At 41.2% G+C, this 25,785-nt stretch overlaps 1 protein-coding gene across 1 annotated transcript; it reads left to right on the top strand.

The window, feature by feature from the left end:
• The first annotated feature begins 6,344 nt into the window (after positions 1 to 6,344).
• Positions 6,345 to 24,424, top strand: LOC124152401 (delta-aminolevulinic acid dehydratase-like). The gene is made up of 9 exons (XM_046525326.2): positions 6,345 to 6,503; positions 8,086 to 8,233; positions 12,223 to 12,358; positions 17,137 to 17,220; positions 19,053 to 19,197; positions 19,827 to 19,914; positions 21,419 to 21,505; positions 22,534 to 22,663; positions 23,923 to 24,424. Exons 1-9 carry the CDS (start codon positions 6,391 to 6,393, stop codon positions 23,976 to 23,978), a joined length of 987 nt encoding a protein of 328 aa, XP_046381282.1. The 5' UTR covers positions 6,345 to 6,390; the 3' UTR covers positions 23,979 to 24,424.
• Positions 24,425 to 25,785: the final 1,361 nt, after the last annotated feature.

The raw sequence follows: 25,785 nt of genomic DNA, 5'->3' as shown, positions 1-25,785 counted from the left end.
AATAATTAAAATTAATCAAATCCTTAAATGAATTATACAACAGTGAAATAAAGCAAGATTGATTTCATATAGTTAAATTGTTGGTACATAAATGAGTTTTAATACTTTTTACACAACACGTGGCATGTGGCCACGATGAGAGTGAGTGAGTGAGAGTCAAATGGACAGTATTTCGGTTATACCACGGCGTGTCAGCTTAAAAGTTCATGTCGGATTCGATCCGGGTCCCAGACACCGGTGGTGTGCTGACAAACTTAGTCAGGGCGAGGCGGGATTTGAACCCAGGAATCATAAACAGGCCGAATCTAGGATTCGAACCCACGTAGTATCCCATCACGAATCAGGAACGCAACTCTTCACAACTAACTGCGGGAAATAATACAATCAATCGTTTTTAGATGATAGCTGATGGGGCTGATTGCTATGTTTTTCTTCTGCGTCATACGTCTCATTACAAGGTCATTTCTTTCTGCGCTATCTCCGTGGAATTCCGGGGGGCACGGGTGGCCCAGTCGTCTAAGGCGCCGCGATTCGCTGTGCAGAGTTGCGTCCCTTGGGCAAGCCAGAAACCTATGATTGTGGGTTCGAATCCCGGTTCGCCCCGATTATGTTTCTAGGTTTGTCAGCACCATACCCGTGCTCGTGGGTTTCACCGAAGTGGTAAACGTCTGAGACCTGCATCACTTCGAGCTTTCCTCCCACATTAAGCTGACACGCCGCGATATAACTGGAATACTGTTAAAAGCGGCGTTAAACCCAACTCACTCACTCACTCACCCGTGGAATTCCGGGTAGATTGTCTACCCAGTTTCCAGACAGTGTACAGTCACTCGCATGCATCAGATGCAAAGACCAAGGAGACGGGCACGTAAGCATGGGTCTACGGTACCTCATGTCTATATATGCACGGAATGTGTAAATGGGGGATCAGTTGGTCAGGGTGTGTGACTTGGCTGATTGCCACACCGGTTCAAACTCCTTGTTGAGATAAGGTCCCTATAGCAGTCTGAGGGAGTGACTGAGGGAGTGACTGAGGGAGTGACTGGGTGACTGAGGGAGTGAGTGAGGTTTTCTACCACCTTAAGCAATAATCCGGCACCATCACGGCGGGGGACATCAGACATGAATTTCACTCATTGTACCCATGACGGGGATCGAACCCGGCCTTTGGTGTGCCGATCGAACGCTTTAACCACGAGGCACACACACACGCACGCACGCACGCACGCACGCACGCACGCACTTACACACACACACACCCATGCTTGTCTAAAGAGGCGACTAACACGGATCGGGTGGTCAGACTCGGAGACTGGGTTGACTGTTATCCGATTTTTCTGCTTCATATAATGAGAGACTCAACCAAGGCCGGGCAACCACGATGCTGTCATATTCATATACTTAACCCTTCATGTACACCTGGCCCCCATTAACCCTTCCTCTACTCTCATTATGCCCTTATTAGGGTGATATCGAAAACGCCCCCGCACGCCATCACTCGCATATTCACGGGCCGGTGACTCGGGCCACTTATATAATGCGACACCAAGCCCTGAATTGAAAGGTCCCGTGAGAACGGGTACACGCTTTTGTCTCAGTTTACGTAAACCCAAGACGTGTATTTTACACACTTTGATATTTTGGGTTGATACACACAGTTTTGTGTCATTATCTTCAGTTGTACTTATGTATCTTCAGTTGTACTTATGTAAGGTCCCCGCGACCCAGCCCGAGATGGCCCAATCGGCATATGTAGGTCACTGACTATCAACTATACCTCCTGATCGTTTGAGTTATGTGAACGCTTACGAAACACCAGCGTTATGTAAAGTACAAAGTGCGCTTGGGCTAATTTAAACAAAAGTGGGTGAGGTGAAATTGGGTTTAACGTCGCGGCCAAGATTATTGCACTTATATAGCGACGTGCATGTACGTGTGTGTGTGTGTGGCTGCTTGTACTAGTCCGGACTGATGCCGATTTATAGATCTAGCCCACTGAGATACCATGCCGCAGTTTAATCGATCCCCGGACCTTCCGCTCTCCGGGCGGACGCTCTACCACTAGACCACGGAGGCGGTCTAAACAAAAATAAATGTGTTCTAGAAATACAGGCAAGAAAGTCTGGGGTTCCGCCTAAGCCTGTATTATTCATTACATGGGTGGATAGAGAAAACATGGATGCCTGACCCCCACACATTGTTTACGTTGTGGAAAGAAAGAACATATATGTCTTGATTAAGTAGTGACAGGAAAGTATGAATTCTGGCTCTATGAAAAAATACCACATGTGTAAATTATGTGTGTGTGTTTGTTGTTAAACGCCGCACTGAGCAATATTCCAGCTCTATGACGGCGGTCTGTAAGACAATCCAGTGATTGACATCATGAGCATCAATCCACATAATTGGGATCGATGACATGCATCAACCAAGTCAGCGAGCCTGACCACCCGATCCCGTTAGTCGTCTCTTACGACAAGCATAGTCGCATTGTTACGGCAAGCATGGGTTGCTGAAGACCTATTCTACCCCGGATCTTCACGGGTCTGTGAGGGGCGGTCGGGTAGCCTAGTGGTTAAAGCGTTCGCTCGTCACGCCGAAGACCCGGGTTCGATTCCCGACATGGGTACAATGTGTGAAGCCCATTTCTGGTGTCCCCCGCCGTGATATTGCTGGAATATTGCTAAAAGCGGCGTAAAACCATACTCGCTCGCTCGCTCGCTCGCTCGCTCACGGGTCTGTGGTTTTGAAGTCCTGGAAGGAAAGGTCATATTCATTAGACGACGGGGCCTTGCTGCCTGGATCCTGCATACTGTGATATGGCGCATTGTCCATGATAATAAGGGGACTTGGCAGGTAAAGCAGGGACCAATCTTACAAACCTGAGCCTGTGTGTGTGGTTGACAATTACATCAAAGGTCAAGGTCACGCCGTCTTACGACTTCGCCATTACCACTGCGATCTGAACCAACAAGAGTTGATATAGGGTATCGTCAAAGGCGACGTTGAACTTATTTTTGGTCCCGGACATTTGCTGTATATATGGTTGTAACGAAATACGGTTATAACGAACTGAAATAAGTGGTCCATTTGAGTTCGTTATAACTGTAGTTTAATGAGTTTTTAGTCTTATTTAGTAAATAAAATTTATACAAGTGAGGATCCTTGAAAGAATAATTATTAATGAATTGGTTTCCAATGTCAACATAAAATGCTCTAACAAGTAAACAGAGATATTCATCTTCTATATTATCATAACTACACAGTTGTCAGATTCTGTCTTCTCTTTGAATTCTGCATGCAGTGTCTACCTCTTTCAGTAAGTAGATCGTCGGGAAATAGCGCCCTCTATCTAATTTTTTTTTTTTATATGCGAATTGTTAACGAACTGACCAAAGGTAGAGGAGATCACCCTATTTGGAAGAACATGTCTTTTAAAGTCTGTGTTAACTCGATAATAAATCGCTCTGGCATGTCTACATTCTGTTTAGTCCACACAAAACCATATCAAGTTGGTCAAAGCCCTGTTAGATTTACCCGGACGATCGTAGATTAACACCATGTTGTAACATTCTTTGGAAATCTTGAAGTTGGCATCTGTAGTAATTTTAACCATTATTTAATAACCTTTGAATGAGCGTCTATGTACAATTGGCATCTTCCACATTCACCAAAAAGGTGAGGTGAAATGGGGTTTAACGCCGCGACCAAGATTATTGCACTTATATAGCGACGTGCATGCACGTGTGTGTGTGTGCGTGCGTGTGTGTGCGTGCGTGCGTGCGTGCGTGCGTGCGTGCGTGCGTGCGTGCGTGCGTGCGTGCGTGCGTGCGTGCGTGCGTGCGTGCGTGCGTGTGTGTGTGTGTGGCTGCTTGTACTAGTCCGGGCTGATGCCGATTTATAGTGCTAGCCCACTGAGATACCATGCCGCAGTTTAACATGAATACCCAACTCAGACACAGTATACTGACTCCGAGCCGACCAGTCCTTGTTTTACCCCCTTATTGCCGAGCGCCAGACATGGTAACAACAAGTACCATCTTTTAAACGTCTTTTGGTATGACGCGGCCGGGGATCAAACCCCGGAACTTCCGCTCTCCGGGCGGACGCTCTACCACTAGACCACGGAGGCGGTCTATTCACCAAATAACATAAATTTGGAGTGCTGGGTTTAACACTGAGAAAGTTCTTACAAGCATAAAAATGAATCTTTTCAGTAGCATCTATGTTTCTGTATCCCCACATTTTGGCTCCATGCATCACAATTGGGTTAATTGTAGTGTCAAAGTTTTTGAAAAATGTATTTTAAGTTACATTTCCAAGTGTGCTTAAAGTTTTGAAAAATGCCAATTATTTTTTTCTTAGGATGTAAAGCAGCCTATGCATAGACCATACCAATCTGTTAGTACAATAGACACCAAGGTATTTATGAAAAGTAACGACATCCAGAGGTTTACAACCATTTTTCTCCTCGCGATAATTTGCCACTACGTTCAAATATGACTACTTTTGGTTGGTTAACATTCACAGAGAGTTTCCATTTATCAAAGTTTAAATATTTATTTTTTATCCAGGTATTTTGCTTGAAAACGTTACTATATCATCTTCAAATAAGAGAAGAAATATGTTTACTGTTTCAGGGTGCATCTGTATACCATCTGTACAACTTGCCTTGATTTGCTCTGCTAATTCATTTATAATTCATTTATAAAGAGAGATGGGACTCAAAATACATCCTTGGCGAACACCAATACAACAATCAAACGTATCAGACACAGCATAGTTATTACCCACACGGGCGGTCGGGTAGCCTAGTGGTTAAAGCGTTCGCTCGTCACGCCGAAGACCCGGGTTCGATTCCCGACATGGGTACAATGTGTGAAGCCCATTTCTGGTGTCCCCCGCCGTGATATTGCTGGAATATTGCTAAAAGCGGCGTAAAACCATACTCACTCACTCACTATTACCCACACAAACCTTCACATTATGGTAGAAACAGCACACTAAGTTCCCCATTTTACTGTTAAGTCATTGCGTTTTAAATAGCGTCCAGGATTTATCTCTATGAGCAGAGTCAAATGCTTTCGCATAATCTGCAAATAAGGCAAATAAGGCCTTTGTCCGATATCTTTGCATAATTGACAGTAAAATGAAAACGCGTCAATTGTGCTATACCCCTGTCTAAATCAAGATTGTGCTTCGTTGAGTTGACTGTTTCAAATGTCTGCCACAAGCACCAAACGTGTTTTAATGATATATGTGAACACTTTAGTTAATCCACTTAGAAGCACAATACCTCCATAGTTATTTGTATCAATCACAGTTCCTTGTTTGTGAAGAGGAATAATAACGCTATATGACCACTTCTCATGATATTGGAGATCAGCTCAAGATAAGGAACCAATAACGGTGAACACTTCAGAACACTACACATATCTAACAAACATTTTCCAAAGTTTTTATACCAGAATCTGCAGAAAATCTTATTACGTTTAAATGATCAAGTAAAATATCCCACGTGTTATAATCATGACCGTCTATAAGTATTCAAGAATGCCCTGATTGGTCAGTCACAGGAATGTGACCTTCCTCAACGGGTGGCGTGTCATAAATACCTTAACTCAGCTCGGGTGTTTGGTTAGGGAACGTACAAATGAAACGGTAACGAAACATATTTTTTATAGTAGGTCACGTACGAAACACATTAAGAAAGGAAAAGCATGAAAACAATGCAGAGACATTGACATTGGTAGAATATGTGAACCCATTTTTGGTTAAATAATGCCAAAGGCGGCGAATGTCCTAGCTCTTCTCTCATGTCCAACTCTCACCCTCTCACTCACTCAATTACGCGCACACACAAATAGGACAGTAACAGATTTTGGTGGTAGTTATAAAAATTATGAAATAATATATTAATAAAATCACCCTCTCCTAAATATTCTTTGTAAAGGTTTGCTTAGCAACAACACATGTATTGTACGTGGCCTGCACTATCTCGGTATGAATTCAGTCAAACCAAAACTAAGCATTCACGATTCAACGATTTGTTTTCCCTCACCTATGTGATACGATGCACACGGTACTGATTTTAAAAAACAACAAACAAAAACAACACTATGAATAGTAAACCAATGTTACATCATTGTGGCCCCTTTGTCTCTGGATATATTTACACACAATGAGAAATGTCAAACTTTCTGGATTTATTGGCTCCTTTCGATTTCCATAAATAGCCGAATTTGTTTACAAGATGCTTGCGAAGCGTTTGACGCCGTGTACAGTAAGCCCCGCCCACTGACATCTCAAACGCTGATTGGCTGAACCGACAGCAATAAGTAAACTCGATAACACAGTTATTGACTCCTCGTGAGTAGACGAAGCAGGGAGATGGCGGACCACACGATATTACATGGAGGGTACCATCACCCGATATTGAGGAGCTGGAACTCGGCGAATACTACCATTACATCGGAGAACTTGATTTATCCCGTGTTCATCGTGTGAGTACAACGACGATGTCGTATTTCTGAAAATATTATACACGTGTAACGCTGACAGAATGTTTCGACTTTGAGTTGACACGAACACCATGTTATTCATACGATGAGTTTTTAGGTATGCTATGCGTTGTCTGTTTGTTGAACATAACTGTCTGGTATTGTATCACGCTCATTCAAATGACAGAATGTCGAGAGTACAGATCTTGACTCGGGGTCAGTACTCGTGCCCTGACCGACGTTGTTTACCGGTGTCGTCACAGATTGTAGCCTATGGGATAGTGCACATGTCCGCTATACTGAACCTGGACTTTGAAGTTTTGTTAACTCTAGATATCTCAATTTTTATCCCAATTTCACTTCTATCTTAACTGCGCATTCTAATATTAGTATTTAAATGCATACATTAACATTTTGGTTTTCAAAAGCACCTGTAAATGCTCTCCATTTTTAACCCAGCATCCCCTCTTTGCTACCAGAGTGAGTGAGGGAATGCTGTCAGCAAGATTCCTGCTGTATCACGGCAGCCTATAGTAGTGCAACCAAGATCTGGAAAACCAATGGTTGATAACATGAGCAACAATCCACTCAGTGGTAAAGAGTTCACCGCCTTCATGTATATAAATAAAGTGGGGAGATTCACTAGTGTACAGTAGCACGTATATATAAAACAATTCTCAAAATAATCACATGAAATGAATTGTTCCCCTACATGTTTCGGCTCCGGCTTTAGGGAAAAGTGATTACAGTTAAAGATAATATCAGACATCACTCTGTCATGATGTCACAGTGCTACTGTATCTGATTCTGAATACTGCGACATCACATTGGCGGCTTTAAATTGACAGTGGTAATATTCACAATAAAAACATATTCAGGCACTCAAAGTCTGTAGGCATGTGAGCTTGATTAAACAGGGTGGATGGACAATGTTCAAGACGAAGGGGATCTTAGGTCCGTGGGATTCCTGCTATAGGATATTGATCTAGACTACACCTTGACTTTCAAGCTTGTTTTCAAACCGTGGTGTAGCATCAACCTAGTTTTTATTTGATCTATATAAGTTCTTCAAAAATTGTTTTTTGGTTCTTGGCACACTTTCATGAAAAGTTCCACTCATAATGTTTATTATTATTTTAAAATATTCCTTGACCTATGAAGATCCGGGGTAGAATAGGTTTTCAGCAACCCATGCTTTCCGTAAAAGGTGACTATGCTTGTTGTGAGATGAGTTTAAAGAGACTGGTTGGTCAGGCTCGCTGACTTGGTTGATGCATGACATCGTATGGATCAATGCTCATGATGTTGATCACTAGATTGTCTGGTCCAGGCTTGATTATTTACAGTCCACTGTCCAGCAACCTAGGCCCTAAGAGATGACCAACTGGATCAGTTTTTCAGGCTTAGTGACATGGTAGATAGCTTGTCCTGGTACCCCAACAACATTGATTGTTGCTCACAATATTGATCACTGGATTGTCTGGTCCAGACTCCATTATTTACAAAGCACTGCCATATGGCTGTGATAGTGATAGTGTAGTGAAAAAACAAACAAACAATCTTCATCGGTCTTTGACTTTTCCAGCGATGAAGAAGATGCAGTCCAGGAGATTACAAGCATGCCCGGCCAGTTTCGGTACGGCATCCATCGGTTGAAGGAAGCGCTTGCACCCCTGGTGGAGAAAGGGTTAAAGACAGTCCTACTGTTTGGAGTGCCTGGGAAAATATACAAGGTAGGTGGCTTTGATTCATGTTTTCGTGATAATAAAAAATGTGACAGGTAGTGAAATCACATCTTCTTGAGACAAGGAGTTAAATGACTATAAAAGTCCAGTTTCCACCCTTGCCAAACTAGGCTGGTATAATGGAGTTACATTTTGGCTGGACTAACGAGTCTATGCATAGTGCAATCGAGATCGCGCAAGGAAATCGAAATCCGGTTCATAAAATGTCGTGCAGATTTAGGTTGATTGCAAGATTTGCAAAGCATGTGCACCGCCAACTCGTTGCCAACAGATATTTTCCAAATCTTTTCATGTTTTTAATCAAGGTGCTCACGTGATTTGATACACTTCCCATTTTAAGACCCGTTTTATCACAATATAGATATTGATTATCGATCAGATCGTCTTGACTGGGCGCCGCCATTTTGTTTGAAGCAAATGCAAGTGATACGAGAGGTGGAATCTGATTGGACCATAGGAGAAGCTTAGAAGGACATAACTCGTAATAGCCACTGGTGGCGCTAAGATCGAGCTCAGTAATTCCAGCCTAGTTTGGCAAGGGTGGAAACTGGACTTTTAAAGTCAGTTAACTCCCTTGTCTCGGGAAGATTGTGAAGTCAATTCTTGAGCCAAATTGGGCATTTTGGTAAATCATATGAAAATATCTTTCTTGAAACAGGGAGTGAAACAAGTCACATATGGTTTTCGTGCCAGCCTGCCTGACTACCAGTGATGCTTAATCATTGTCACCAGGTGCTTTCAGATGAAGCAAATTGCTGCTTGTGTTCCCTTGTTTCATTACTTGATGAATCACGCTAGGGCAGGGACGAGTCCAAATTTACGACCTGGGTACCCGACCCCCTATTACCCTACCCAGGTACCTGCTGTATCTCTAAAGTTGGGACACCTGTGAAGATTCCGGGGTAGAATAGGTCTTCAGCAACCCATGCTTGCTGTAAAAGGCAACTATGCTTGTCGTAAAAGGCGACTAACGGGATCGGGTGGTCAGGCTCGCTGACTTGGTTGATGCATGTCATCGATCCCAATCGCGTGGATCGATGCTCATGATATTAATCACTGGATTGTCTGGTCCAGACTCTATTATTTACAGACCGCCGTCATATAGCTGGAATATTGCTGAGTGCGGCGTTAAACAACAAACCAACCAACCAATCTCTAAAGTTTGGTACAAAATGTCTGATTTGGGATTGTTTTACCGGAGCTTGGCAAAAACTGTTTATGTGGTAATATATATTGTCGGATCATAAGTTTTCTGACATCATTCGTTTTCAGGTGGCAATGTTTATCGCGATTACTTGTGCAAAACAGGGCATGTAGCATGACATAGAGATTGTAAATACTCACATGATTCCTTGTTTTTAGGAAAAACTTAATGACATTTTTTAAAGTTATTAATGAGATTATAGAAAAAAATACAAATTTTCTTAAAAGTTTGAAAACCCATAACACAGGGATACACATATAAAACGATCTGGTCATGCATACACTGAAGGTGACTGAAGCTTTATCTTTAATAAAACATAACAAGTCAGAAGGAGTGCGTGCATTGTCAGAAAATCACCTCGTTTAAAAAAAGCAAAAACTAAATTAATGCTCCCTACTCACATTTTGTGCTCATTTTGAAGAAAACCTAATAAATATTTTTTTCATCACCATTGAGGGAGAAAAACAAAGTTTGGGGTAGTTCGGCATGTTTCTGTTACAATGAAAGTTCACAGTTAGCAAGACAAAAGATACGCTTGGATAAGCTGGCATTTTATTTGGGACTCATCCTTAAACTCCAAGTGTTTATTGATATATACACTCACTCCCAAAAGAAACGCGAACTATAGAAAAATATAGAGAAGTATGTAACTTAAGAAGAGATGTTTCCAATGTGTACCAATTAATGACAAAACTGACAAACAGGCAAATGTCACCACAGAGTGACTTAATTCTTAGCACAAGATGCTGCTTGTGATTTCCAAATTTTACACTCTAATCCTGCACGAGACAAATGGTGCATCTCAAGTCATGGATCTATGTATTGAATGTGTGTAATTCTTCTTATATAAACCAACATGTATGGTAGTCGCGTTTCTTTTGTCGGTGAGTGTATATGTTCAGCTTCTGTTGTACTTCTCTGTGTGTAGTCTTACAGTTATGTAAGGTGAGTGTATGATGCTTTTTGCTCTGTCACGAAACTGATGTCATTATCGTCTAGATTACGTTTTCCGTTGAATGAATCACAAAGGCATGGACTCCTGTGCCACAATCAACCAAGGTATCTCTGTATTCTACTGTGTGACTGTACACTGCTGTCCTCGTAAACACAGCCTCTGATTGGTCGAAATACACAGGTGTATAGTAAACCGAGGAATTCAATCCTTGTGTGAGGACATTTTTGTGTGTGACCTCTAACTTGAGTACTACTGCATAGATTCTTTTCAAACCTGGTGAACACTTTGTATACCTGTTGGAGAGGTGCAGTGAGAAGTTTGACTTCAATATTTGGATTTTCTGAAAAAATACAGTTATTTTAAAAAAGATTTCTTAGAATTATTTTTACTTAAAGTTAAACATTTGTGTGACCTATGACTTGAACACTACTTCATGGATTGTTTTCCAATTTGGGGTACAGTTTCTATATCAATAGGAGAGGTGCAGTGCGAAGTTTGTTTTCAATATTTGGATTTTCTGAAAAAATACATCTATTTTTCTTTTTTTAACTTAAAATGTGTTTCCTTAAACATTTGTGTGACATATAACTTGAAAATTACTGCCTCATTGTATCCCTCATTGAACTATGTGTCTTTATTTTCTGCTTGTTAAGTTTTGACTCGAATCCGTAAGCCGAATAATTACAAAAGTGTTGCCAAGCCATGCTTCCATCCCCATGATGTCAACCAACCGGGTTCTAGCAATTAACCAAGCTGAGAATAGTTCCATCAGTCCCTATCCCGGAAGGAAACTTTATAATTATTTACACGAATAATAAACAAAGCCAGATAGAGTGCAGGTCATGGCTCAGGTATGCTGTTCACAGACTCAGTCTGATGCAAGCCCCTCGGGTATATGTCAACAGTTCCTGTAATGTAAACATGGATTACTCGGAGTCTATCCAGCCTGGAGGTGGACATGGGAGCTGCAGCATGTCAGGCCACATGCTTTTTCTGAAAACTTTCAGGATGTGCCAACCCAACCCTAAAATTCTGGCAGTTCCAAAATGTAGTGTTCAGGTCAAAGACTTTATGCGTACATTACAATAGATTACTGAAAAAGATGTTCAAAGATGGTACTTGTTGTTGCCCTACCTGGCATATGTTGAACTGTGACATGTTTCCGTGACAGTTCCAGACAAATTCTGTGGCCACAGAAAGATTTGCAGAAAATGTATCTTGTTGCAGAACTGCAGAAAAATCACAGAAAAATCACAGAATTTTTCTTTTTGATCAATCAATACACTAATTTTCATTATTTTCAAGCTTATCTATCAAATTTTGCCCTTTAATGATGCCCAAACATTTAACACGTGATTCAAGCATACAAAATATGTATCCTACAATAAAAGGAATTTTGAAATATATAATTTTCACTTTTAATTTGACAACATTATGTACATATACTATGTGTACATCTCACAATAAATAAATATCAGTGACACTATCCATATAAGTTTGTTTTAATTTTTTAGGGGGAAATGGTTGTTTTAGCTGCAGAATTATGTAATTTAAGCTGCAGAAGTTTGATAATTTTACCTCAGATTTCGTTGGGACTGATGGTATATCATTTGGCTGGCACTAGACTAACACACAGACAGACAGACACACACACACACAGACAGACACAGAGAGAGAGAGACACACAGACACACACACACTCCCTCACTCACACACAATTATTTACAGGCCACAGTGTTTTGACAAGAATATTGCTGAGCACGACATTAAATAGCACACACTGTAATCTGTTTGATATGTAAATGTTTGATGTTTCAGGACAACGAGGGTACGGGTGCAGACCTGCCGACAACGCCGGTGCTGCTGGCTATTGGACTGCTCCGCAAGTGGTTCCCCCATCTCCTCATCGCCTGTGACGTCTGTCTGTGCCCCTACACATGCCACGGACATTGTGGTGAGTCCACATGTACAGTTAAAATCGATATGGCCAGCTAAAGTATGTTCCTAGTGACTCGAGGGATGATTTAGGGAGTGGTCATGTATTTTATTATTGTTGGGGTGAGATTGTTGTTAGGACTGTGTCATGTTATACTGACATCCTGCCCCCCACCCCCCATCCCATACATATAACATTTTTTCATGCTCTCCCCTATAATAAATGACCAACCCCTAAATAATTTTAAAATTTACGGCCCCCCCCTTCCGATAGTTGTGATAACTTTTGGTGTACCCTGCCCTCTTTCGCTGTGTCATATTTATTCTTCAGGTTGTCACACTGGCATTCCAAGGGCAAACATAAATATCTTAATGACTGCCCCCTGGCACATTGAAAAAAAACACATTTCCACCTCTACGATACATATATGACAGTAAGGCCGTGGTATGGCCGATTATAATCATTACAGCTCTACACTTTCCATGCGAGGAGACACCACCATCAGAGAAAAGGAAAAGACACACAATGCAAACTTTTGTTTATTAATGAAACAGTGGTTGCAAGGATTTATTTACAATTAAAAAAATAATGTTTTGTCTAAAATTAGGATTTTTGAAGAGTTGATAGTTTTGTATATTCAGGTGTAATAAAACATTTTGTGTTAACCTTGTTCCAATACATTGGTATAAAACTAAATGTTAAGGACTTCTCTTTTTTGGTCCTATTATCAGAGTCCCCTTGACCAGCTGGGCCATCACTTAAGTTAACTAATATGACTGTATTAACAATGACATCAATTGGATTTTTAAAATTTCATTTGGGGAGTTTACTGACATTTGGTGTAGACCTGTGTCAGAAGATCTGCACTGATCTCGATAAACATGAGGTCTACAGATTTCTTGTTGCCAATATATCAGCTGTAACTTTTGTTCGGCACACAACCATACATGTCCCCTCATACAGTGTTGGGGGCACGGGTGGCCCAGTTGTCAAAGGTGCCGCGATTCGCTGTGCAGAGTTGCGTCCCTTGGGCACGCCAGAAACCTATGATTGTGGGATCGAATCCCTTTTCGCCCCGATTATGTTTCTAGGTTTGTCAGCACCATACCCGTGCTCGTGGGTTTCACCGAAGTGGTAAACGTCTTAGACCTACATCACTTCAGGCTTTCCTCCCACATTAAGCTGACACGCCGCGATATAACTGGAATACTGTTAAAAGCGGCGTTTAACCCAACTCACTCACTCACTCACTCATACAGTGTCCTTATGAAACATGAAAGTCTAGGGGTGCTTGTCATTTGTAAAAGTTACACACTGTATCAACTTCAAACGTTGCAAATATACTACTCAAAAGAAGTTAGGAACACCTGATTTTTCCATATGACTATAGTCAATCTGTCATGGCTTGGTGGTATTGCAACACAGTTCTCTTACTTGTTTTGAGTAGCATATATACTTGCTTTGAACATGGCGTTACATGGTACCCACAGGCTCGCTGACGTGGTTGATGCATGTCACCGATCCCAATTGTGTGGATCGATGCTCATGATGTCAATCACTGGATTGTCTGGTCCAGACTTGATTATTTTACAGACCTCCGTCAAAAAGCTGGAATATTGCTGAGTGCGGCGTTAAACAACAAACAAACAAACATGGTACCCGACCCGTGAAGTTCCGGGGTAGAATTGGTCTTCAGCAGCCCATGCTTGTCGTAAGAGGCAACTAATTGGATGGGTTGGTTAGGCTCACCGATTTGGCTGATGCATGTCATCATATCCCAACTACGTGGATCAATGCTCATGATGTCAATCACTGGATTGTCTGGTTCACACTCAATTATTTACAGACCTCCGTCATATAGCTAGAATATTGTTGAGTGTGGCGTTAAAAAACAAACAAACAAACATGGTACCCATGTGATGAGTTAAGCCTGTCTTCATTCTCACAAGCCAACACTCTAACCTCCAGGTTGCCTCCCTAAATATGGTTGTAAAACACAGAATTCATCCACGGAAAACTGGGGAAAATGTTGACAAAATTCTTCAGCTCCGAGCTTATTCAGAAAATAAAACTGATTCCTGAAAGCAGTGGGAACGTGCTGTTTCATGAGAATGGACCAACATAGAAATGTACATTTCAAAGAAAACAGCTGTTCAGCATTTTGATATTAAAAATATAAATTTCATCAATATATTTCTTAATTATATGTTTAAGTGAAACTAATATATATGATACTGTGATCCAAATTTAGCTTGAAAATCAAAAGGGCCTTATCATTACCTTATCACTTACATATATACCGTATTCAACGTAATAAGCGCCCCGCTCTAATAAGCGCCCACAGCGATATTTGCTAATATACTGGCTAGTGAACAATCTTAATTGGCACCCCTTCCGATTGATCAATTTACACAAGACTTATTTATTCGTGCATAATACGTTTGTTATATGCACCCTTAATTATGGGCAATTAAATTCTGGAAAAATATATCTGTCGTATATAAACATTTCAGGCTGTCAGCATAAACCACAAAATTTATGATTTTTCATCTCTATTGTTCATCTCTATTGTTTTATCTCAAAATAATATTCTAATAAGAGCCCCCTCATTCTAATTTTGAGAGCGCCCTGGGCACTTATTATGTTGAATACTGTATATATGTACATACATTTTGTTAGTGTGGGTCGTTGGGAATAGGGCTGGGATGAGTCCAAAAGTTACTACCCGGATACCCACCCCTCTGTTACCCGACCCTACCCAGGTACCCACTGTAGGTCTCAAGAGATTGGTACAAAATGTCTGATTGGGAATAGTTTGATTGTTGCCCTTGCAAAATGTATTTAGATACACGTATTATACGATCTGGTCATGCATACACTAATGTTGACTGAAGTTTTATCTTTATTCAAACATATAAAAGTCAGAAGGAATGTGTGCATAGTCAGAAAGAAATGTGAACGTTAGTGGCTGGTTGTTATGTGACCTTAAGTGTTGGTGTTATGTGACCTAAAGTGTTGGTGTTATGTGACCTTAAGTGTTGGTGTTATGTGACCTAAAGTGTTGGTGTTATGTGACCTAAAGTGTTGGTGTTATGTGACCTAAAGTGTTGGTGTTATGTGACCTTAAGTGTTGGCGTTATGTGACCTAAAGTGTTGGTGTTATGTGACCTGAAGTGTTGGTGTTATGTGACCTTAAGTGTTGGTGTTATGTGACCTCAAGTGTTGGTGTTATGTGACCTAAAGTGTTGGTGTTATGTGACCTGAAGTGTTGGTGTTATGTGACCTTAAGTGTTGGTGTTATGTGACCTCAAGTGTTGGTGTTATGTGACCTTAAGTGTTGGTGTTATGTGACTTTAAGTGTTGGTGTTATGTGACCTAAAGTGTTGGTGTTATGTGACCTTAAGTGTTGGTGTTATGTGACTTCAAGTGTTGGTGTTATGTGACCTTAAGTGTTGGTGTTATGTGACCTAAAGTGTTGTGATTATGTGACCTTAAGTGTTGGTGTTATGTGACTTTAAGTGTTGGTGTTATGTGACTTTAAGTGTTGGTGTTATGTGACTTTAAGTGTTGGTGTTATGTGACTTTAAGTGTTGGTGTGATGTGACTTTAAGTGTTGGCGTTATGTGACCTGAAGTGTTGGTGTTATACCACATATAACATGGATGGTTCACCTGAGATATGTCCTGTAACACACATACAATATACAATGTTGTGATATGTCAGCCAGCTGTTGACAGGCAGTAAAGCCAGCAGATGGTATAAACACAATTACTTTCATATAGAAATATGATATGAGGAAATGCAAGTTATTATTGATATCTTCATCTAGCGTATGGCAAATGTATTCAGGCTATGATATACATATGATATATGCGATCATTTTCTATTTTTTCCTGTAAGATGAATATTTGATTTGGAAATCTGTTCCCCATTACATAAAAACGGGAAAATAAAAAAATAAAAAAATATTTTTGGGTTTGTTTGTTTATTTTACAATTATTTATCATTTGTTGTTGATCTTACTGAAAGTCAAGTGACCTGTTGTTTTGACACTTTTTTGTTGTCCATCTGTTGTCAACCTTGACATTTTTACCATTGCCTCGGAAACCTCGAGGTCTATGAAGCCGAAACATTCCCTTGTTCCTCTCACTTAATCTTCCAATCCGAGTTTTTACAAGGCCGTCTCATTGAAAATGTTCCGGTTATTACTTCACTACTGCATGTTTCATTGTGAAACCTGTTTCATGCAGAATAGCATAATGTTTCATGTTTTGGGGCACATGTCGATTTTTGCCTGAGCTAGGTCTTGCACTGAAAAATTGCCATTAACTGTTGGTATTTGCAATATTGATTAACATTGTGGGTTTCAGATTTCTGGGCATTATTGAGTGCTTGATTAGCAGAAATTCTAACACGAAGAAACACTGAATAGTCAATAACACCAAATACTCTGTAACACTGAATACTCATTAACGCCCACAAATCTGATAACACCTGGTGTTTCTCCTCTGATTCGATCAAACTCCATGTTTTCCCAATCTCATTAAAATCAGACCTTAGTTCTCGCTACCGCTAAACAAAGATCTGAGGACATCCCATTATGGGTCACGTCAGACCGACCTTGCGTGAACTTTGACCGACAAATAGAATGACCAATTAGAAGGCAGCTTTCTCGTGCTTTACAGCACTAATTTCAAATTGGCGACTATGCTTCGAAACATTTTTACAAATTCTCGATTACAAATTTGGGAACTAAGGTCTGATTTTAATGAGATTGATGTTTTCCCATCATGCAGGTATTCTGAGAGAGGACGGAAGTCTGGACAATGAAGCCAGTATTGCCCGTCTCGCAGCCATTGCAGTCAACTATGCCAAAGCAGGTATGTTGTAATTATCTATCAACTGTTGGTTGGTCTGTATAAGTTGGGGTGTAACGATTGATCAAAGTATTGATACATCACAATTGTCCATGACGTGGTAGATATCAGTAGTTACCACAGTGTCATGTTTCACTTTCGACAGTATCGATCATCTAGAAGTAATGACAGTTACTTTTATCCCATTCTGTTGGGACTCCAGGGTAGACAAGGGGTGAATTGCAAAGCACCAATCGCTTGCCAGCGATGCACAGCGATTCGCCTTACAACAGTGCACTAACTTTCAGCCTCTTGCAAACAAAACAAATCGCTGGCCGAGGTCGCTTCATTCTCAAACCAAAATGGAGTTTGACAGCTGAACAAAAATGTCTTGACTGGATCAACTAGCAAATGAGCAAAGGCAGCTAACACCCCATCACGCTTAGCCTGCTCCACATCTTCAAAGTAGTCATAAATTCATCAGCTCGTCATCAAGCTTCTTCTATTACGTTCTTCATGACGTCAAGGTAGTTGCGCTGCCATTTTGGAAGAGTGCGCAAGTGCTTCAAACTGTTGCAGCGATTAATTTGCTTTCTCTAAGCGATTCGTTGCTTGCAATGCACCCAACCTATAGCCTTGTCATAACAGGTGAGCAAATAGGTTGGGTGGTCAGACTGGATGACGTTGGTTGATTGCTTGTCATCGAACCCTGTTGTACACAATATCAGTCAGTGGATTGATCAGTGGGTACTGTCAAACCATCACAATACCATCACAAACGTTATATTAGGAAAAGACACCGAATACAGACGTGAACAGGTTAACATTTTCAGAATAAATAATTTAAATAATTTCATAATTTCTGATAATTAAACCAAGTATATTGGCCAATAGATAAAACCGTACAGGTAGGTGTATTGTGCAATAGAAAAAACTGTATCGGGAGGTGTATTGTGCTGTAGACAAAACTGTATCGGGAGCTGTATTGTGCAGTAGACAAAACTGTATCGGGAGCTGTATTGTGCAGTAGACAAAACTGTATCGGGAGCTGTATTGTGCAGTAGACAAAACTGTATCGGGAGCTGTATTGTGCAGTAGACAAAACTGTATCGGGAGCTGTATTGTGCAGTAGATATAACTGTACTGGCAGGTGTATTGTATTTTATTAGTAGGACAGTTCACAGTTACTAAGAATAGATAAGTGTAACCTTTTTCAACAAGTACTTGAAAACACAGAATGCCATGCCACTCACCCTGTACACAAGGAACCATGGTGTATGTAGTAGTTCTCTCCAACACCTGCCTACATGGGGGGGGAGGGGGGCGGCAAGATAAGACTGCCTATGTGCACTGTAGCATTGCGGTCCGATGTCTCAGATTGGCTACAAGTCATGAGATGATTTTACGACTGATATCAACCTTACCCTAGCCAATTGCCTCTAAATCATGAAATATGGATATGCATAGCCTGGCCTGGCCTTAAAGCTGCAATAAAATCTCAAAATGTGACTAGCCTGACCAGGTTGATTTATGAGTACAGGAAGCTAAACACACGAATCACAGTTCTGCACCAAATGACACTTTCTAAAAATACATCAGTCATATCTCTGACACATTCAGCATAAGTAATGATGTTTGTAAATAGGTCTAAATATTAAAAAACATGAACAGTTTTAATTACTGGATGGATCCTGATTTAAAAAGCATCAAAATCTTACAGAATATTATCCAATCACAGCTGCTAGCTTCTCCACTGCGCACTCCGTCTTCTGATTGTGACTTCGTGGAGTGCAACCACTGCTGGTCTTCTATAACAATACAGGAATTCTTACAGGCTCTTACACTTGTATTCCCAGGTTGCCAAGTCATCGCTCCCTCCGACATGATGGATGGTCGGATTGGTGCCATCAAGAAGGGGCTGAGAGAGGCGGGTCTCGACAACAGAGTCGCCGTCATGAGCTACAGCGCCAAGTTTGCCTCCAGCTTCTATGGTCCATTCAGGTAAAGGTCATCTTCACTTCCATTTTGCATCTTAGTGCTATGATGATAGTGTATGTTTGTTTGTTTGTTGTTTTACACAGCACTCAGCAATATTCCAGCTATATGGCAGCAGTCTGTAAATAATCGAGTCTGGACCAGATGATCCAGTGACTGACATCATGAGCATACACCTGCCCACCCGCCCCTACTATATTTTCAAAAGTTATGGCCTGAGAACCAATTCTTTTATTTTTTTAAGCATGATAAATGTAATAGGAGTATTGCTCAACTAACGTGATGGGGATTCTGGGATACATTTGGTCCCCCGTAGGTTGTGACTAAGTGGGTTGTGTGGTGAGGCTCGGTGACGTGGTTGATTGTGTGTCATATTACCCCGACGGAATGAATCGTTGCGAATAATGTCAATCACTACATGTTTTTTCCATCCCTGACTCTTTTTTAAATAATGCCTTTTCAGTGATCAGTGATCCATTCATATATATTTCACCACTATTTGCCTGCTTTGCTAAATGTAATCTTGGCAGATAATCGAGAGTGGTTATTCACTGACGTTTTATATATTGTTAGTTTCAATGTTCAGCACTTTTTAATAATTTCATGAGTAATAATGTAATTCCTCCTTATCACAGAGATGCTGCCAAGAGTGCACCGTCCTTCGGAGACAGGAAGTGCTACCAGCTGCCCCCAGGATCCATCGGACTGGCAGAGCGGGCGGTGGTGGGTAGTCCGGGCTCTGAAGCTCACCTTCTATGTTCATGTGATCTCACCCAAATCTGTTCTGCCTTACCCTCTACATCAAGACCTGCCAATTCCTCCTGAAGGATGCTTCAACTCCCAATGAAGCATGCATTATTTTTTGGGCTCATTAGATGTCAGTTTTTCTATGACCAATGTCAATGTCATCTACTGTCAGCTGCAGTGTGTACTGGGTAGTGTTTTCTTACAATCTAGGTCAATGCTTTGTAAAGTGAGACAGATACCTCCACAGACAACAACACATGTTTCCTGAATAGTCAGCCCTTTTGGATGCTAAACAAAGATCTAAGGACATCCCATTAGGGGTCACGTCGGAACGACCTTTCATCCGACCAATCAGAGCGTCGCTTACCCAAAAATGACTGTCGGAATGTGATTTCTAATTATGCAACCTTGAAAACTGAAACACAGGGTATTCTGAACAATAGTTACGGGCATAACGATTGAATCAATACAATCTAGACCATCTATTAGCCATTCCAGAATGTTCTTTTGTTCAGGTTTCAAATTTTTAATCGGGAATTTGGCAATATGTTTCGAAGCATAGTCGCCAATTTGAAATTAGTGCCGTAAAGCATGAGAAACTCTTCAAAGCTGCCTTCTGATTGGCTAATGTCGACTTCTTGTCAGTCGTTGAATTGGTCGGTCAAAGTTCGCACAACGTCTGTCTGATGTGACCCATAATGTGGCGTCCTCAGATTTTTGTTTAACGGTAGCGAGAACTAAGATCTGATTTTAATGAGATTGTTGACATACAGAACTCCGATTCACTGCCCTAGACACTAGAATTTAGAAGCCTCCACACTAATTTGTTGGCAGGATTTCTCACTAAACACTGTTGAATTTGCTGAAAAGTTTGTTTGGGAAGTACAAAGACGATGGATGAATATGGTCACCAAAAGCTTTTCTGTTTTCTGCTGCTCATGAAATATCACAAGACAAAAATATAGATTATGTTTATGTAATAAGGTGGTAAGGTTAGTCAGAGGAGTCTGAAAAATTCATTTAATGATGCCGCCATTGACCTTATTTTCAAGGTCACTATTTGCTTCACTGATCTGTTCTTCATCTGCGGGGGGGCACGGGTGGCCCAGTCGTCTAAGACGCCACGATTCTCTGTGCAGAGTTGAGTCCCTTGGGCACGCCAGGAACCTATGATTGTGGGTTCGAATCCCGCTTCGCCCTGATTATGTTTCTAGGTTTGTCAGCCCCATACCCATGCTCGTGGGTTTCACCGAAGTGGTAAACGTCTGAGACCTGCATCACTTCGAGCTTTCCTCCCACATTAAGCTGACACACCGCGATATAACTGGAATACTGTTAAAAGCGGCGTAAAACCCAACTCACTCACTCACTCTTCATCTGGGTGGACTTACACAGTAATAGTTTCAGCAGGAATGTTGTCCTCCTGAAGTCTCTGTATAGTTGTGATGGGATGCAGATGAGGATGTTCCTACTATTTCAGGATCGGGACGTGGCGGAAGGTGCGGACATGCTGATGGTCAAGCCAGGGATAGCATACCTGGACGTGGTCAGGATGACCAAACAAAAGGTATAAAAACAACTTCAAACGTAATAGGGTTCGTAAGTCCTTTGGTCAAGACTTGTAAAACTCAAGTACTGGTGACATTTTCTAGTGGAGTACTTCTTTTGACATGAGGTAGATGACAACTCTGTTGGTCATTTTGGCTGACACGTGAGAATAGATGTTGTGGTACGGGCAACACTGAACGATACACAACGACACAACTTGGTGGCTACCTGCTGATTGCGGGGTGTATCTTGTAGGATAAACAGTCTCTTGTCATATTTGGTTTGTTTGTTTGTTGTTTAATGCTGCACTCAGCAATATTCCAGCTATGTGGCAGTGGTCTGTAAATAATCTAGTCTGGACTAGACAATCCAGTGATTGACATCATGAGCATCGATCGACATCATGCGCATCGATCCACACAATTGGGATGCAATGACATGTATCAACCAAGTCAGCAAGCCTGACCACCCGATCCCGTTAGTCGCCTCTTACGACAAGCATGGGTTGCTGGAGACAAATTGTAACCCGGATCTTTACAGGTCTAGGGCTGTCATGATTCACTGAAGGCACGATTCACTCGTGTAACCGTGCTGTCACGATTCATGTGTAACCGTGCTGTCACGATTCATGTGCAACTGTGCTGTCACGATTCATGTGTAACCGTGCTGTCACGATTCATGTGTAACCACGCTGTCACAATTCACTCGTGTAACCATGTATTTAAGATTTCCTGTGCGATACACACCATTTTCCCCATATATCAATTCATGCCTCGTTCTGTATTGATTTTTAACATGTGAAATTCATGTTTTGCAATAACCCGTCCTGGTAGTAATCTGGCAAGGGTTACTCTATCAAGAAACACAATGCTAGGTCTGATTGCAAAATATTTTTTGGAAGTCGCAAAACCAGTCAGACGAGTTAACATGAACTGGTTGAACTCTTGTAAGGCGGGCTATGTGAAAAACGGTGATTTTCACACACAAATGATGTAAACAGGCATTGCGCTATGCATCAGAAGAGTTGTACCACCACGTTTGTTTCAGTACCCGACACATCCACTGGCAATTTACCATGTATCAGGAGAGTACGCCATGTTGTACCATGGGGCTGCGGCCGGAGCGTTTGAGTTGAAGGCCATTGTCCTGGAATCTCTACAAAGCATGAGAAGAGCTGGTAGGAGATTTCTATAAGATACTTCAGGAATTAGTCAATGGCTAGAAGCTGGCCAAAGATTTTTGTAAACAGGAGTACAAAGACTTTTATCATACCTCCCTGTCAGAATGATGAGATCTGATTGGTCCAAGTAATCTTAATAAAATACTGAGTAACCCGCTTTGGAGGGTAATAAATTTGTCAGCAGGGAAATAAATCTCTTATACCCCGTGGATTTCTGAATCCATAATTCCCCACTTCAAAGCAAAATTCTGCATGCTTTTCCCGAGTCAGAGGAAGCCACATGACACTGCACAAGTTAACCACAGCTCAACAGCTGTTTTCTATCAATTTTGAATTTGTGTTAATTCTTTTACAATGTCATATTAAAACATGTTGGTAAGATAAATTCGTTGTAGCAGGATCACGAGGGGTACATGGGGTTTTATGCGTCCCTCGTTAGGTTTTCTGAAACCATTTTTAAAAATCCTCACGCGGGACGCATTAAACTCCATGTACTCCTCATGGTCCTGCTACAACTTATAATGGCGGTCTTCAACTTTTGATAAAATTTTGAATTGAAAGTCCAACAAAGAAGTAATAGCAATCCACAATAAACTTGACCCTCCCCATTGTTCAATTTTTTTTATCCGAGATCCTTAGTGTCATATCTCAGGATAAGTCATAAGTAAAACACATGAAAATCAAGTGAAATCAGTCGGCAGCTTTGTACTCCTGCCTTCTTGTCTTGGTGACCGCCTCCGTGGTCTATTGGTAGAGCGTCCGCCCGGAGAGGGGAAGGTCCGGGGTTTGATCCCCGGCCGCGTCATACCAAAAGACGTTAAAAGATGGTACTTGTTGTTACCCTGTCTGGCGCTGGGCATTAAGGGGCTAAAACAAGGACTGGTCGGCTCGGAGTCAGTATACTGTGTCTGAGTGGGGTATTCATGTTAAACTGCGGCATGGTATCTCAGTGAGCTAGCACTATAAATCGGCATCAGTCCGGACTAGTACAAGCAGCCACACAAACACACACACGTACATGCACGTCGCTATATAAGTGCAATAATCTTGGACGCGACGTTAAACCCCATTTCACCTCACCTCGCCTCACCTCACCTCACCTCACCTCACCTCACCTCACCTCACCTCACCTCACCTCACTTCACCTCATGTCTTGGACCCCAAGAACTATCACTGAGAGATCCATGGGCTTAAAAATAGATGACCCATGTAAGCCACTGATAGCTGACAATTCACTTTATGACATTCATCTGCAGGCGCTGACATCATCATCACCTACTACGTGCCGCAACTTCTTGACTGGCTGAAGTAACAGCGCAGAGAGACGACTGATCACAACATTCATAGACTCTAAGACTGAAAAGATACATTTCCTCCAATCTTCTCATCGATATGCTCACAGTGTCTGTCCATAACATCCACTGCTTGAGCTGAGGGCTACTTAAGTAACACAGGATATATTTTTGTTTGTTTTAGTAAATGTTGGACATATTTTATAAAAAATGCTATTTGCAGTTAACAGTTTAACTGCAGACCATGTCTGTGTTCAAGTAAAGTTAATAAACGCCATCTCCAGTGTAGATGTAAACTTAGCTGAGTGGGAAGCAGTGCACTTGACATATCCCCGTGTAATGGGTTTTCGGATGCTTAAAGGGGAAGTGTACACACAAAAATCACTTTCTATCTTTTTCTAAACAAAACTCAATTTTAGAATTAGTTAGTATCTGTGTTTGAAAATATACACTCATTTTTTTCACAGTGAAAGTAGGAAGCTCACAATAGTGTGAAAATGATATGCCGTTATGAGGCCTTCGTTTTTCGAGCTAAACAGGCCTGAGTTATCCCCCTTAGATTATGACATAATTGGTGCCAATTCAACTGGGTCCCTGTCTATTCTCAACGCAAAAGATATCAAGTACCAGTTTGTGGTAAAACAACATGGCCTACGACACACTCCGGCGCAGTGGTGACTCAGCATAATACTATGCTGGCTGGCATCTGAGACGCTAGAATCACACACCTGTACCTACACCACGTGAAGCGGCTCTAACAAAGCATGACGACGTCATAATGTTTATCAATTGGCACCAATGACGTCATATTGAAAGGGGCATAAGCCATGGTGTTTTTGTTATGGAAATAGAACACTTGGTAAATGTGAAAAATATAAATCATTTTAATGCAAAAAATATGTCAATTATTAGTGATATTTTTATATTTTTGTCTATGACACTTCTAGGTTAACACTTTTAATGTGGAAAAAGTACAAGAAAAATAGGTTCATTTCCATGTGTACTTGCCCTTTAAGAAACATTTGTAATTTTCTTGTTAATCGCAAGAACCACTGTTAAACATCTCACTCACTTATAAAAGACGACTTTATCTTAAAAACACGTCATCATCTGAGTATTTACAATGTCTGTATGACGCCACACCCCATGTGTTGGTGCGAGTAATAAACATGGCTGACCGAAAACGTATGATGTCCAACAACCTATGGCCCGATGATACTTTAAATTTCATTTGTTATGTCAAGTGAACAGTGTTTGTAGATATTTCAGTAACTCAGGTAAATAGTTTACACTTAAAATGGCTTTCTGCATACAGATTTAGTATTTTAGTAAAGAAAGTGTTCTAACATTGGACCAGGCTGGAACGCTGCACCAGGCTGTACGTATGCTTCTAGTTATCTCCCTTTGTTTTGGAGGGCACTTTTCACAGCATGCAGATGTACAAATTCCAGATAGTGTTTATTTAAGATTTGACTTCCATTTTTGGGGTCTTTTTAGGGGTATAAATGTAAAAAAAGAGCGTGCAGACTTTGTTGACATTTTTAAGTCGGTACTGCAATTTTCAAGTTTATACCTCCATAATTATAGGGGGCACGGGTGGCCCAGTCGCCGTGATTCGCTGTGCAGAGTTGCGTCCCTTGGGCACGCCAGAGACCTATGATTGTGGTTTTGAATCCTGGTTCGCCCCAATTATGTTTCTAGGTTTGTCAGCACCATACCCGTGCTCGTGGGTTTCACCGAAGTGATAAACGTCTGAGACCTGCATCACTTTGGGCTTTCCTCCCACATTAAGCTGACACGCCGTGATGTAAGTGGAATATTGTTAAA

This window comes from Haliotis rufescens, unplaced genomic scaffold, assembly GCF_023055435.1.
Source record: "Haliotis rufescens isolate VD_foot unplaced genomic scaffold, xgHalRufe1.0.p SCAF_8, whole genome shotgun sequence".
NCBI lineage: Eukaryota > Metazoa > Mollusca > Gastropoda > Lepetellida > Haliotidae > Haliotis > Haliotis rufescens.
This window is presented reverse-complemented; position numbering and strand designations above follow the sequence as displayed.

Bases quoted from the DNA above. Each gene is read 5' to 3' on its own strand.
- LOC124152401 (XM_046525326.2), top strand. From the start codon at position 6,391: ATGGCGGACCACACGATATTACATGGAGGGTACCATCACCCGATATTG. The intron at 19,198-19,826 runs GTAAAGGTCATC...TCCTTATCACAG, and splicing joins AGCTTCTATGGTCCATTCAG to AGATGCTGCCAAGAGTGCAC. The intron at 19,915-21,418 runs GTGGGTAGTCCG...CTACTATTTCAG, and splicing joins GACTGGCAGAGCGGGCGGTG to GATCGGGACGTGGCGGAAGG.